Genomic DNA, 14,302 nt, shown 5'->3' on the forward strand with positions numbered 1-14,302 from the left:
TGTTGTGCATTTCAGTGTGTTCACCTCTCAGTCCTCGATTCTCTAAAAGAAAGGGTTATCACATTTGATCTTTCTCCATATGATGACCCCACCACCCCAGGGATCAGTCTGGTGTATCTTCATTGCACTCTCTCTAACAAATACTCTCTAACCTCTTTGTTAATCCTCTATAGAATTAATTACCATCTTCTGCAGCCCCGTGTTGCCCCGATCACTCACCTCCCACCCGTCACTATTTCCACCTTCCCACCTCCCCCCTCACCTGGATCCACCTCTCACTCCCCGGCTCTTGCCCCATCCCCACCCCTCACCTCCTTTCTCTGGCTATTTCCCGTCCACTCTCAGTCCAGACGGAGGGTCTCGGCCCGAAATGTTGACGGTCCATTTCCCTCCACAGATGCTGCCCGACCCACTGAGTACCTCCAGCAGTTTGTTCTTTGGTCTGTTCAACCCGTGTTAGTATGGGGAGCGGGATTTTACATCATATTCCAGGTACAATCTCAACAAAGCACAGATAATTATCACTTTACCCGGACCATTGGCCCCGCTTGCAGGGCAACAGTCTGCCGGTGTTTGCCCCCAATGTGGTGAATCCCTCTGCTCGACACCACCGTGGGCTCAGACATTTCCACAGATGAGCCCCTCCTGTCCCCACTGGGACAAACATCCTGTCCGCCCCCTCTCTCAGCATCTTCATCCTTTCAATACAATCCCTCCCTCCCCGGGGAACCGGCATCAAACCGACGGGCCGAGCGGTCTCCTCCTACCTCTCAGCGATACATCAGACTCCGGCCGCGGGAGACGCTTCACAAACGCCCCAACTTCCCTCGGAGGGAAATGGAAATAAATCAGAAAGCGGACATTTACTTTGAGGTTTTCTCCGCTCTGAGGAGGCGGTTGGCGCTTGAGCGGGAGACGTACTCAGCGGGGTAACGCCCACTCGGCTTGTCCGCCTCCGTGACTGGTTGTAACCAGTGATTGACATCGCTTCGCACCAATGGGAATAACGTAGCTCCTGACTCCTCTGTTGACAGCGATGGGGGAATGGGCTGGTCACGTGATTATTAGCCCAGCCGTTGTACCGATGAAGCTCGTGGGTGACGTAAGACACCGCGCACGTGAGGGCAGATCCCGGTGTGGGGAGCCCATGTGTGACGTCAGGCGCGTGGGGGGTAGGAGCTGTGTGACGTCACCTGTGGGAGAGCGCAGGCATTTAAAAGCACCTTAATGGACTTTTCAGTGGGACAACAACATTAATCACGGGTTTCATCACTGAATCCAGGGTTGTGGGATGTAAAGTCCCTTGTTATGTGTCCGGCTGTGCCGTGTTGTTGGTGGAGTGGGCAGCGTGGTGTTTGTCTCGATTCGGGTCACAACACCAGAATTGCCAGCGGGGTCCACACACAGTGTATTAGTCAACAGAAAACCTTTCGTCCCTGCAGTCTTTGTCTCCTGGTAAACTCAACACCCTGACAGTGTGGACCATAGATACCCCTTCCTCTCAGAGTCAGGGAATCATTCAGACAGCTGATCGATATATATTGGTCATTAAAATTCACCCAGATTCGTTTGGACGGATTTGACGTGGAGTTCGGGGTGTCACAATGAAAGGGCCGGATGGCCGAACTCTCTCCGTTGTCCAAACATCCTTCCAGGTGAGGCGACACTTCACCTGTGAATCTTCCGGGGTCGCCCGTTGTGTCCGCTGCTCCCGATGCGGCCGCCTCTCCACTGGTGACACCGGCTCCACCGCAGTTGTGCGGGGTAGGGGTGATTTTTTTTGTGGGGGGCTCGATGTTATTGTTCCCTTTTGTGCGGAGGGGTGGGTTTTGGGGTTTGATGATTGGGATCCCGTTCTTCTTGATCCGGGGGGTGGGGTGGGAGTTTGATTTTTCTCCCTGAGCGACTTTCATGCTCTTTCTTTGTTTCGTGGTTCTATGGAGAAACAGAAACTCAGTGTTATTTATGGATAGCTGCTCTAATAATAAACTAACCTTTGAACTATCCGCTCCGTGCGGGAGTTCCCGGTGTCCAAACATTTTCATTCTGATTTCCATTCCTGCTGCTACCCGGCCTGCTGTGTTCGGCCAGCGTTTTGTTTGTGTTGCTTTGGATTTCCAGAATCTGCAGACTTTGTCGTGTTTGTGATTTAACTCTCCGTTGTCCTTCCGGCCCCCGACCACGGGTGGCGCTGTATAGATCTCCAGCCACTGGTGGCGCTGTGCAGATCTCCGGCCTTCGGCGACGATGTGCAGACCTCCGGCCATCGGTGGCGCTGCGGAGAAACGCCTGCTGAACGCATGCGCGGTGCCGAGTGCCGCTGTTGTTGGCGGTTCTCCGATTCGAGCAGGGGTGAGTCGGGAATGATCCCGGTGTTGTGTAACTCGGGGGCCAGTTGCATTGGGAAAGGGCCGGGCCCGAGCTCTGCCGGACGGCTGAGGAGCAGGGCTGAAGTGGTAATTTTTTAGCTGCCGGAGCTGTAAGGGGGTGGGTGGTGGTTTGATTGATAAGTTCGTGGCCTAAGTTGGAAGGCCTGAAGTTATACAGCGCTCGGTGCCTGCACGTGTCGTTCAACTCTTTGAGTGATTATGCAGAAAGTTTGAAGTTAATAACTTTTGTGGTATTTCTGTTTGACATAATTGAAAATGGCTAGGTTTTGTAAAATTGATCGGTTTTGTAAAATTGACTCCTTCCACCTTAGGCCATGAACTTATCAATCACTTCCAGTTTGTGATATCCAATTTGTGTACATGCTCATTTCATTTACTGGGCAACTGCCTTGCCCCATACGTGCAATGAGCAGGTGCACAAATTGGATGTGACATATATAGGGCTTCCTATAATGGCAAGCAGTAAACCAAGGTGAAATAAATATATGAATTCCAGAGCTCCACAGCTAAGACATTAACAAGATGACAGCCTATCATTACATTTCAGTGTATAACTGGTAAAATTAAACATATAATACTTAATTTAATAATATGACAAAATATTGCATTGTTGCACTTAACCGATTATCATAAAATATAATTATCAAGCAAGTAAAATAACTTTGTTTGCTTAGAAGCCAAAGGGTTGTTACTGAGAAAAATTTACTTTAGGATTTGCGAGTAATCCACGGACCACCATAGATGTAGCCTTACTAATACGACTGAGTCAGAGCAGACGGCAGGGCCCGCAGCGCTTAGCAGTGTTCCTCAGAGGTATAAAAATAACAGAAATAAAGCAATTCATTTTTTACGATTTTAGCCACCTAAATTGGAACCAAGTAATCAAGTATGAAAAAATAAACTCTGATGAACTATTGCAAAAGCCACAAATATTGCTGAATGTTATTCTCAAAAGTGGTAGGTTGGCAAATCTGCCTCGTACCATTTCTCTCGCAGAAATGGTTGGACGGGAAGTGTATCTGTGAGTGTCGATACAATCTCCTCACACGTCGGGTGTTACATAGTTCGACCTTTACAGATCCTGTTTAGTCTTTAAATATATAAAAAGTTAAAGAAGTTTGAATCTTTACATAAATTATTATCGCATTTATACAAATAGAAAATATCGTTGTTTGGAAGTGACAAATGTTAACGGGAGGACAGCAACCATTTGGGAGTTTTGGAAATGCATTTCATCTCATTCATTGCCTCACTAAATTACTCTTTTTCCTATCAACACAAAGAGAAAACGAGCCTCTTTCCCATCAGCTACAGTTGGTGGAGCGAGGCCAAGGGGTTGATCCGCTATTAATGATAGTTGAAATGACATAAAACTACCTTATAGCCCAGAAATGTTTTTTTTTCCATTTAGCTTGTAAAACAAAACTAAATTTATCCAGGTGTAGAAGAGGATTTTGGATGATTAGCTTGTGTATTTGATCAAAATCAGGAAGAAGATGAGCGAGCAGTGAATTTTTCTTTCATTGTTTTAAACTTCTAAACTTGGGTTTCTATGTTCATTCCTTGCTTAATATAGCTCCTTCCTGGAATCCAATGGTACCCGTTGGAAAGAGCAGGAAAATGCTTGCACTTCTGTGCAGGTATTTCCCAGCTTCCTTGGACAATGGGTCGAGCGAGAAGGAATTTCACAAATACCTAAATAAAAAACAGTCACAGCTCCAGGATTAAACCAAAAACGATCAAATATCCTAATGTTATTACTGGTACTTTTCCCCACCAGCCAACACCCCCACTTCCCAACCCCCTGCTTCCGTAGAATTCCCTCTATTTAATATGTGGCTGCTGTTAAATTACCCGCTTGTTTATTTTGACTTTTTTACAGAGGTATCGGAGCAGTTGTCCGGTGAGCTCTGGTAGCACTGCACCTCTGAATGTATGATCCCTTCTCCCACCTGGTTCCATCTGCTTATCTCTGCTCATCTTGTTCAACCTCTGTGCAGTCTCCTAAACCCATCTTCCTGCTTCAGTGATTTACATCTCCCATCTGGGTCATCTTCGGTCCACCCTGTATCCCACCTCCTCAATATTATATATCAGCAATCTTTCCTCCAACCTCTGTCTTCATTGTGAAGTGTTCTTTTGTACCTTTGGCCTCGCTGAGTCATTTCCAGAATCGGTTATTGTTAGCTGGAATGCCGGAGGGTCATCAGGTCCCAGTTCTGTTGTGCATTGGTGTGGAGGTGCTAGTTTATGAACAGTGACGGGCTGACACACTGCAGCATTTTGCTGGCAGCAAAGAGTACTGGGAGAGTTGGTGCTTGGGCTCTAATCCTGTGATCGGCTTTCCAGGCAAATGGAACTATTGGTGTTTTGGCTTTGACTTTGGTTTGAGCTTCTACAGATGGGGCCGGACGCTCGTCCTGCAATGAAGCAGAAATTTCGAGCAGCTGGACATTGGTTGTGGGGAAATCCCAGATTGCACGACCCAGTGTGAGATGTGGGGACGATGTGTGAGACTCTCAGGGTCGGTGAGTGGCAGATTAAGCTGTGTGAGTCTGTGAGGTTGGGTCCTGGGATATCATAGTTTTTGATCCAGCTAAAGTGGACCCCGGGATCGAGCTGTTTGGGCTTGTGAGGTGTTGATCGAGTATTTCTGGCCTGGGATCAGATGTTTGTTTCTGGAGTTCCTTTGGAAGCAATGACTGCCAGTCTGAGGAGAGGATGAGTTCCCATTCCATCCTCACAGGGAGAGGCTGTGAGTAACTGGGCTGTTCCGTGTTTACAACAGTAGAAATAGACCCTGAGTCTGGTGTTCAAACTGTGTTTGGAAATCTCCCCCCCCCCCCCCCCTCACTGTCACACAGTGGAAATCAGGCAGCTGTGCTGGAGATCTGCACTAATAACTGAAAATGTTTGAACTCAATCTAATGAAATGTTATTAATTGAATTGTATTGTAAGCTGTTCCTTACCTGCAGAGTCTTTCTGGTAATTCCAGTTTCTTTTTATTTCTTGGTTTATATTTCATGAAATGGACCTGTTTTAACCTGGAAATGAAAATGGCTGTGATAGTTTGTAGGCCTCCGTTAGAGTCTCTGCAGGTCTCCCCTCTCCACGCCAACGATGTTGTCCAAGGGAAGGGCATTAGGACACACACAGCTTGGCACCGGTGTCGTCGCTCAAGGACACACAGGCAGCCTCTGCCAAGGCTCGAACTAGCAACCTTCAGATCACTAGACCAATGCCTTAACCACTTGGCCACGCGCCAGCACATGTGATAGTAGAACAGTAAAGAAAGCACAACTTTTCCCTGTCAATTATCCTGGAACCGATTTTTCTGTTTTTCCTGGAAATGTGTTCAGTACAGTGTTCCTAACAAGGTTTACATGAATAATCTCAGGAACGATCGGTGTTATGAATGAGGAGCATTTGATGGTTCTGGACCTGTGCTCAATGGAGTTTAGAGGGCCGGTGGGGGTGGTGGAGGGATGTATGGTTAATAAACCTACCGAATGCTGAAAAGCCTGGATACAAATGACATGGAGAGGATGTTTCCATTAGACTGTGATCTGACAGTGCAGTCTCAGAATAAAGATGCTTCCCCTTAAAACTCAGATGAGAAACATTTTATGGCCAGAAGATGTCTGATCTTTGGAATTTGTTGCCACAGAGGGTGGCTGAAGCTGCCATTTGGGTATACATATGACAGAGATTAACATATTGATGATTGCTGAGCAGCTCAGGGTTACAGGAGGAAGGCAGGAATGTGGTGTTGGAATAAAAATCAGCCCTGGTTGAATGGTGGAGCAGACCAGATGTATCGAATCACCTAATTCTGTTCCTGTGTCTTATGTCTTACCATGACTGAATGATGGCTCCTTCTTATCCCATATCGTCTGTGACATGTGAGGGACAATAAAAGATTCTTCACTGAGATCATTACATCTGCCTTCAGTGTTTAAATTTCAGTGAGTTTTGTTCTTAGTAACATTACACAGAAATGTTTGGTTCTCCTTTTCATTATTAATGTGCTTCATTGTCTCTCTGTTTAAAGTTCGACCTGTGGTGAGAGATTTATTTGAAGAAAAACCCCAACTGGAGGCAAACCACGACTGATGACGTGGGAACAGCAACAAATGAACCAACCCGAGGACTGAGAGCACCGACTGGAGAGAACCCATCTGACTCGGAGATTCCGGTGATTCAGTCAGGAGAAAGTTTGGTGAGTCTCATTTACTCAAACACTGGTCCTTTAGACATTACATACCTGTACAAAGGAAGGGAGGAAATAGTTGGGAGTGAGACTGAATGTGCCCAGAAGAACCAGTTATGCCTCTGTCAGACCCAGTTGCAATCACTCCAGGTCTGGTAATGTGCTTCCAGCAGCCCAGCCCTTTGAAACCACTCCCATTCCCTCACAGTGGTTACTCAGTAAAAGATCTTGCATCCTCTGAAGTAGCTTTTGGTCAGATCTGAGTGGGGAGAGGGAAAGAGAGGGGAGTGTTTATACTGACTGTCTTTCAAAAACAGTATTTGTTTGAACTTGCTGCAGACTCTCTACCCATACCCTGTACTTTCTCAACCAAATTATTGACATAGATTACAAGTAGCAATGGGTGTAACCCCAGGGAACGTCACTAAGCATGGAACTCGAGTCCAAGAAACTGCCTCTCACCATCACCCTCTGCCTCCTACCACCCAGCCATTCCCAGACCCTGGGGCTCTGTAACAAACTCAATGTTAACAGGAAGATTAATCAGTGATTAAGATGATGAGAGAATTGTGGCCTCCTGAAAGGACACGCGAGCTGAGCTGACTGATTCACTGGACCAGTTCCACCCTCGTTGACAACGTAATTTACCCCTTGCCCATCCACCCAGGTCATGTTACTTCCGATCACCCACAGTACCCCAACCACTCTCCGTCCCGCCAGTGGCCCCAGACCCTTCTGACCATTCATCCCACACCGACACATAGACAGGCCCCCTTCACCCACGTCCACCCTCCCAGCTTGGGGAACCACAACAAACTGATCCCGCGATCCCGACACAGTGCAAAACTAAAACCAGGGATGCAAGACTGGCGAGCCTGGAGCCTCCAGCTGTCCGGCTCGGTCCCGGCCCTTTCCCACTGCAACCGGCCCTCGATTTACACAAACCCGAGATTAACCCCTTCCTCACCCCCACCTGAACAGGGGAAACACCCGCATCAGCTGGGGTTGAGCTGCAGTTGGTCCCCATATGAGTTAAAACTCCCCGCTATCGGATATGGAGACCAGAATCGTAAGCGGTAAAACCACATAACAATTACAGCACGGAAACAGGCCATCTCGGCATTCCTAGTGCGTGCCGAACACTTACTCTCACCTAGTCCCACTGACCTGCACTCAGCCCATAATCCTCCATTCCTTTCCTGTCCATATACCTATACAATTTTTTTTAATGAAAAAATTGAACCTGCCTCTACCACTTCCACTGGAGGCTCGTTCCACACAGTTACCACTCTCTGAGTAAAGAAGTTACCCCTCATGTTACCCCTAACCTTTTGCCCCTTAACTCTCAACTCATGTCCTCTTGTTTGAATCTCCCCTACACTCAATGGAAAAAGCCTATCCACATCAACTCTATCAATCCCCGCATAATTTTAAATACTTCTATCAAGTCCCCCCTCAACCTTCTACGCTCCAAAGAATAAAGACCTAACTTGTTCAACCTTTCTCTGTAACTTAGGTGCTGAAACCCAGGTAACATTCTAGTAAATCTCTGTTCTCTGTTGACATCTTACGTATAATTTGGTGACCAGAACTGTATATAATGCTCCAAATCTGGCCTCACCAATGCCTTGTACAATTTTAACATTACATCCTAACTCCTGTACTCAATGCTCAAAGGTCAGCATACCAAAAGCTTTCTTCATCACCACATGAGCTTCCTCCTTCAGGGAAATATGCACCATTATTCCTAGATTTCCTCACACTGTCTACAAGCTTTCTCTATTTGTGAACTAACCTCTTCTCTCCTAGTCTCTTCAATCTGATTCCCACCCCCCCAACCATTCTAGTTTAAAGTCTCCCCAGTAGCCTCCACAGATCTCCCCGCCAGGATATTGGTCCCCCTAGCTTTCAAGTGCAACCCGTTCTTTTTGTACAGGTCACACCTGTCCCAAAAGAGGTCCCAATGATCCAAAAACTTGAATCCCTGCCCCCTGCTTCAATCCCTCAGCCACACATTTATCCTCCACCTCATTCCATGACTGCTGTCACTGCCACGTGGCACAGGCAGTAATCCCGAGATTACTACCTTTGCGGACCTTCTTCTCAAATCCCTTCCTAACTCCCTATATTCTCCTTTCAGGACCTCTTCCCTTTTCCTACCTATGTAATTGGTACTTATATCTACCACGACCTCTGGCTCCTCACCATCCCACTTCAGGATATCTTGGACGCGATCAGAAGTATCCCAGACCCGGCACCAGGGAGGCAAACTACCATCCGCGTCTCCTGACTGCATCCACGGAATCGCTTGTCTGACTCCCTAACTGTTGAGTCCCCTATTGCTACTGCCTTCTCTTTCTCTACCCTTCTGAATTACAGGGCCGGACTCTGTGCCAGAGGCACGGCCGCTGTTGCTTCCCCCAGATAGGCTGACCCCCCCCCAACAGTACTCAAACAGGAGTACTTATTGTCAAGGGGTACAGCCACTGGGGTACTCTCTAGTACCTGACTCTTCCCCTTCCCCTCCTAACCGTGACCCACTTGTCTACCTCCCATGGCCCCGGTGTGACCACCTGCCTGTAACTCCTCTCTATCAACTCCTCGCTCTCCCTGACCAGACGAAGGTCATCGAGCTGCAGCTCCAGTTCCCTGGCACAGTCCCTTAGGAACTGCAGCTCGGCTCACCCGGCGCAGATGTTAACGTCCGGGATGCTAGGAAACTCCAGGACCTCCCACATCCGACACCGAGAACAGCAAGCTGCCCTCACACTCATAATTCCCAGCATGGAACCGTAATCCCATGATGGATTTGTTCGGTGACTTGTGAACATACGTGATTAATGACCCTGCAACTGGGGACTGGATAAATAGTTAATCTAACAATTCAGATCATACACACCAATCTCCTTGCCTTTCTCCCTCACCCCGAGCTACTTACCCCATTTCCCTCTCCACACCCTCCTCACAGTCCGTCTTCCTCATAGGGCCCTCTACTCCAGCCCTCCCTTCCTGCTCCCTCTCTCCCTCACTCTCAACTCTCCCTCACCCCTTCCTTATCATCACCCCTCTCAATCATCCGTGCTTCCTCACCGCCTCTCTCCCTCCCGCTTCTCTCTTCCCTATCCCTCTCAGTTACACTGCTACTTGACCAGCCTCCCACTCTCTTTCACCCCTTTCCTCGCGCTCTCCTTTTTTGTCACTCTCTCTACCCCTCTAGTAATAAATCGTACTCCTCTCTTGTTTCTCTTCATCTCCTCACTCTGTCATGCCTCTTTTCATTTCTCTCTCACTCTCTCCCCTTCTATCCGTCTCTCCATCTGTTTCTCTTCCATTCTCTCTCCCATTCCACAATCCCTGTCCCTACCCCTATCACCCGCCATCCCACTCTCAATATCAGTCGCCCTCTGTCTTCCCCTCTACATCTCCTCCTCTCTCACGCACCTCAATCAAACTTGTCTCTCACTCACTCACCTCCGCCACTCTGTAACCACCTCCATTTCCAGCTCTCAACCTCTCTCTCTCTCTCCCTACATCCCACCCTCTCCCCTCTCTCAAACACTCCCTGCTGTCTCCCGTATCCCACATTGTCTTCCCCTCTTTCTCATCCTCTAAATCTACCACTCACCCCACGCGTTCTCCCTCTTCACTCCCTGTCAGTCCTCCTTCTCCTCCCCCTTTCTCCCGTCACACCCCGCACTCTCCACCCCATCCCATACAGTGGTATGCAAACGGCTGGGCACCAGTGGTCAAACTTCCTGTTACTGTGAATAGTTCAGTGAGTAGAAGGTGAACTGGTCTCCAAAAGTCTCAAAATTAAAGACAAAATATTCAACATTTTAAGCAAGATTAGTGTATTATTAAAAACACAAAATGCTGGCAGAACTCAGCTGGCCAGACAGCATCTATGGGAGGAGGTAGTAACGAAGTTTCAGGCCGAAACCCTTCATCAGGAGTTTAGTGTATTATTTCTGTTTTGTACAATTTTAGAGTGGGAGAAAAAAGGGAAAGGAGCACCAAGGAAAAGTTCGGGCACCCTAAGAGATTTGAGCTCTCAGTTAAATTTTACCAAGGTCTCAGACCTGAATTAGCTTGTTAGGGCTATGGCTTGTTTGCAATCATCATTAGGACAGGCCAGGCTGTACAAATTGCAAAGCTTTATAAATATCCTGACTCCTCAAACCTTGTCCCAACAATCAGCAGCCATGGGCTCCTCTAAGCAGCCGCTGAGCACTCTGAAAGTTAAAAAAAATGATGCCCACAAAGCAGGAGTAGGCTATAAGAAGATAGCAAAGCGTTTTCAGGTAGCTGTTTCCTCAGTACATAATGTAATTAAGAACTGGCAGTTAACAGGAACGGTGGAGGTCAAGTTGATGTCTGGAAGGCCAAGAAAAGTTTCCGAAAGAGCTACTCGTAGGATTGCTAGAAAGGCAAATCAAAACCCCCGTTTGACTGTAAAAAACATTCAGGAAGATTTAGCAGACTCTGAACTGGTGGTGCACTGTTCTACTGTACAGCGACACCTGCACAAACATGACCTTCATGGAAGAGTCATCAGAAGAAAACCTTTCCTGCGTCCTCATCACAAAATTCAGCATCAGAGGTTTTTCTGACATTGAGGGAGAGGTTGTTTTCTTGACACCAGACAGATGTTGTTCAGAGCTCAGACAGAGTCAGCATCAAATGCTTGAGCCTGGTGCGATGGATGTGTTGAGCTGTGGAAATCACAATGCAAGAAGCATCGTAGGAAAGCCAGATGAGCCCAGGGCATGGAATTGTGATATCGTAGGCATTACTGGGAATTGGTTGCACCCAACAGTCTGAGGAATCTGGAGGAACAAATTTGTAGAGAATTCACAGACTATACCAAGAAAAAAAAGTTGATATAGTAAGTGATTTTAACTTTCCATATATTGACTGGGACTCCCATACTGTAAAAGGACTAGCTGGGGTAGAGCTTGTCAAATGCTCCTTAATCAGTACGTAAAACATCCGGCGTAGAATTGTGCAATAAGCTGTTGGGAAACGATCTAGGGCTGGTGACAAAAATTAGTGAATGGGAACACTTTGTGTATAGTCATCATAATGCCATGAGATTCCAAGTAAGTACGGAAAAACAGAGGTCTGGACCTCTCTTGAGATTCTAAATTGGAGAAAGATCAATGTTTATGGTATTTGCAAGGATTTGAAAAGTGTGGACTGGGACAGGCTGTTTTCTGCAAAGGAGTACTTGGTAAGTGGGGGTTCTTCAGAAGTGAAATTTTGAGGGTGCAGAGTTTGTATGCACCTACCAAAATAAATGTTGAAAGGTAACTGGTGCAGGGAACCTTTGTTTTCAACTGATATCGAGGCCCCGGATATTTTGTTCCTCTAAATTCCTCAGGCTGTTGGGTGCTACCAAGACACATTAATGACTACAATATCATACTCCCACACCCTGAGCTCATCTGACTTGCTTTAGTTGCCTTCTGTTGGTTTCTTAAAGCTTCCCAATGTTTTTTGCTCTATTATTTGCCCTCTCTTTGGCTTTTATGTTGGCTTTTGCATCTCATTTCAGGCACAGTTGTGTCCTCCTGCCTTTCCAATGTTTCCACTTCTTTGGGATGTGTCTATCACTCAGCTCCCGAGTTGCTCCCAGAAACTCCAGCCATTGCTGCTCCATCGTCCTTCCTACCAGACTCCCCTTCCAGTCAGGTTTGGCCAGCTTCTCTGTCACAGAAACATGGAGAAGGTCAGAACAGAAACATGCCCACTCTGGCCGATCAGAATGGTAATCTGTACGGGAGACAAAATAGATAGGGGTGGTTTTAAATAGTAGTTTTGCATCCGTATTTACTCAGGAGATGGACACAGAGTCGATAGAGGTGAGGCAAGGCAGCATCAAATTCAGAGAGCATGGACAGATTACAGAGGTGGAGGTGTTTGCTGTCTTAAGGCAAATTAGCATGGATAAATCCCCAGAGCCTGACTAGTTGTTCCCAAGGACCCTGCGGAACACAAGTGCAGAAATTTTTGGGGTCCAAGCAAAGATATTGAAATAATCCTTAGTGCCAGGTGAGGTACTGGAGGATTGGAGGACAGACAATGTTGTTCCACTGTTCGAGAGGGGCTGTAAGGAGAAACGAGAAAATGTTACGTTAGTGAGCGTGACATCAGTAGTGGGAAAGTTATTAGAACATATGTGCAGGAACCGGATATATAAGTATTTGGATAGATGTGGACTGATTAAGGATAGACAGCATGGTTTTGTGCATGGTGGGTCATGTCTAACCAGTCTTACAGAGTCTCTCGAGGAAGTTATCAGGAATGTGGCTGAGGGCAAGGCAGTGGATGTTGCCTACATGGACTTTAGCAAGGCACTTGACAAAGTCTCATATGGGAGGTTGGTCAATTAGGTTCAGTCATTCAGCATTCAAGATGAGACAGTAAATTGGATGAGACACTGTCTGTGGGAGAAGCCAGTATGGTAGCAGATGGTTGCCTCTCTGACTGGAACCTGTGACTGGTGGTGAGCCACAGGGATCAGTGCTGGATCTGTTGTTGTTTGTCATCTATATCAGTAATCTGGATGATAAGATGGTTAGGGATCAGCAAATTGGAGGATGAAACAGAGACTGGGGATTCAGCGGACTGTGATAAGACTATCATGGCTTGTAGTGCGAACTGGACCAGGTGGAAATATGGCTTGAGAAATGGAAAATGGAATTCAATGCAGAGAAGTGCGAGATGTTGCATGTTGGTAGGACCTACCAGGGTGGGTCTTACACAGTGACTGGTCGGACATGGAGGAGTGTTGTTGATGAAAGGGATCTGGGAATACAGGTCTATGTTTCACTAAAAGTGGTGTCACAGTTCGATAGGGACGGAAAGAAAGATTTTGGCACATAGTCCTTCATAAACCAAAGTACTGGATGGTATGTTATGTTGACTTTGTACAAGACATTGGTGATGCCTAATCTGGAGTATTGAGTGCAGTTTTGGTCATCAACCTACAGGAAAGATGTAAAAGGGGTTCAGAGATTTCAGAGAAATGCCAGGTCTGGAGGACTTGGGTTATAAGGAGAGACTGAAACAGGTCAGGACTTTATTCCTTGGAATGTAGAAGATTGAGGGGAGATTTGATGGAGGTATACCACAATTATGAGGGTTATAGATGGGGTAAATGCAAGCTGGCTTTCTCCACTGAGATGGGGTGGGACTACAACCAGAAGCCATGGGTTAAGGGTGAAAGGTGAAAGGTTAATTGGAACATGAGGGGAAAATTCTTCACACAGATCCGGGTGTGGGATGAGCAGCCAGCAGAAGTGGTGCATGCGAGCTCAATTTCAAAATTTAAGAGGTTTGCATAGGTACTTGGATGAAAGGGGTATGGGAGTAGAAAGTTTAAATAGTTCAACACAAACTGGGCCTGTTTCTGTGTTGTACTTTTCCATGACAAGAACCATAAATAATACTATCATTCACTCGAATTCCTTTAAGAGCTGTGCAGACCAACCATATATCTGAGTAGGAGAAATCCTCAATTCCAGAGTTTCTCCATGTCTCTCTAACGTTGAGGCAAGTTACTGCAGTGGTTTGCCATTACCTTCTGCTGGGTGAGGGGCCAAAGAGATCACCAGCTCATAACCCAGCACGGATGGAATGCGTGCAGGGGAGCCGGCCGGATTCGAACTCAGGACCTTTCATCTCAAAGTCTGGCGCTGA

General features: G+C 46.9%; 3 protein-coding genes across 14 annotated transcripts in view; 1 reads left to right on the forward strand and 2 right to left on the reverse strand.

Annotated features, from left to right (window-relative positions):
• LOC132386651 (zinc finger protein 214-like) overlaps nucleotides 1–14,302 on the forward strand; it is a 243,883-nt gene that overhangs the window by 151,091 nt on the left and 78,490 nt on the right. For 3 of the 5 annotated variants that reach the window (XR_009509626.1, XR_009509625.1, XM_059958968.1), the window contains exons 1-2: nucleotides 1,935–2,352; nucleotides 6,443–6,610. The exons of the other annotated variants lie outside the window; for them this stretch is intronic. The gene's annotated coding sequence lies outside the window, so the exon portion shown is untranslated. Of the gene's footprint in view, nucleotides 1–1,934; nucleotides 2,353–6,442; nucleotides 6,611–14,302 lie in introns of those variants that run through there. 5 annotated transcript variants of the gene reach the window in all.
• LOC132386644 (zinc finger protein 239-like) overlaps nucleotides 1–14,302 on the reverse strand; it is a 178,717-nt gene that overhangs the window by 141,495 nt on the left and 22,920 nt on the right. Inside the window, exon 3 of one of the 5 annotated variants that reach the window (XR_009509620.1) lies at nucleotides 10,362–12,373. The exons of 3 other annotated variants lie outside the window; for them this stretch is intronic. The gene's annotated coding sequence lies outside the window, so the exon portion shown is untranslated. Of the gene's footprint in view, nucleotides 1–10,361; nucleotides 12,374–14,302 lie in introns of those variants that run through there. One more of the 5 variants, XR_009509619.1, reaches the window with a different exon arrangement.
• Nucleotides 1,416–6,791, reverse strand: LOC132386652 (uncharacterized). 4 transcript variants are annotated; one of them, XR_009509629.1, is made up of 4 exons: nucleotides 6,656–6,791; nucleotides 5,361–5,435; nucleotides 3,373–3,480; nucleotides 1,834–1,935 (listed from the first exon to the last, which is right to left on the reverse strand). XR_009509629.1 is itself a non-coding variant. In XM_059958970.1 (2 exons), the coding sequence occupies exons 1-2, from the start codon at nucleotides 5,660–5,662 to the stop codon at nucleotides 1,416–1,418; spliced, it is 822 nt and encodes a 273-aa protein (XP_059814953.1). In that variant the 5' UTR covers nucleotides 5,663–5,866. The 4 variants fall into 4 exon arrangements, 1 of the variants encoding a protein (XP_059814953.1); XR_009509628.1 differs by lacking the exon at nucleotides 6,656–6,791 and having other exon boundaries at nucleotides 5,361–5,886; XM_059958970.1 differs by lacking the exons at nucleotides 3,373–3,480; nucleotides 6,656–6,791 and having other exon boundaries at nucleotides 1,416–1,935; nucleotides 5,361–5,866.

Source organism: Hypanus sabinus, unplaced genomic scaffold (assembly GCF_030144855.1).
Source record: "Hypanus sabinus isolate sHypSab1 unplaced genomic scaffold, sHypSab1.hap1 scaffold_124, whole genome shotgun sequence".
NCBI lineage: Eukaryota > Metazoa > Chordata > Chondrichthyes > Myliobatiformes > Dasyatidae > Hypanus > Hypanus sabinus.

What these genes read in the sequence shown, in the direction of transcription:
- LOC132386652 (XM_059958970.1), bottom strand. Translation starts at nt 5,662, where the DNA reads ATGTGCTGGCGCGTGGCCAAGTGGTTAAGGCATTGGTCTAGTGATCTG. An exon ending in TTACCAGAAAGACTCTGCAG is followed by an intron (nt 1,936 to 5,360) that starts GTAAGGAACAGC and finishes GTTTCTCCATAG; the next exon opens with AACCACGAAACAAAGAAAGA.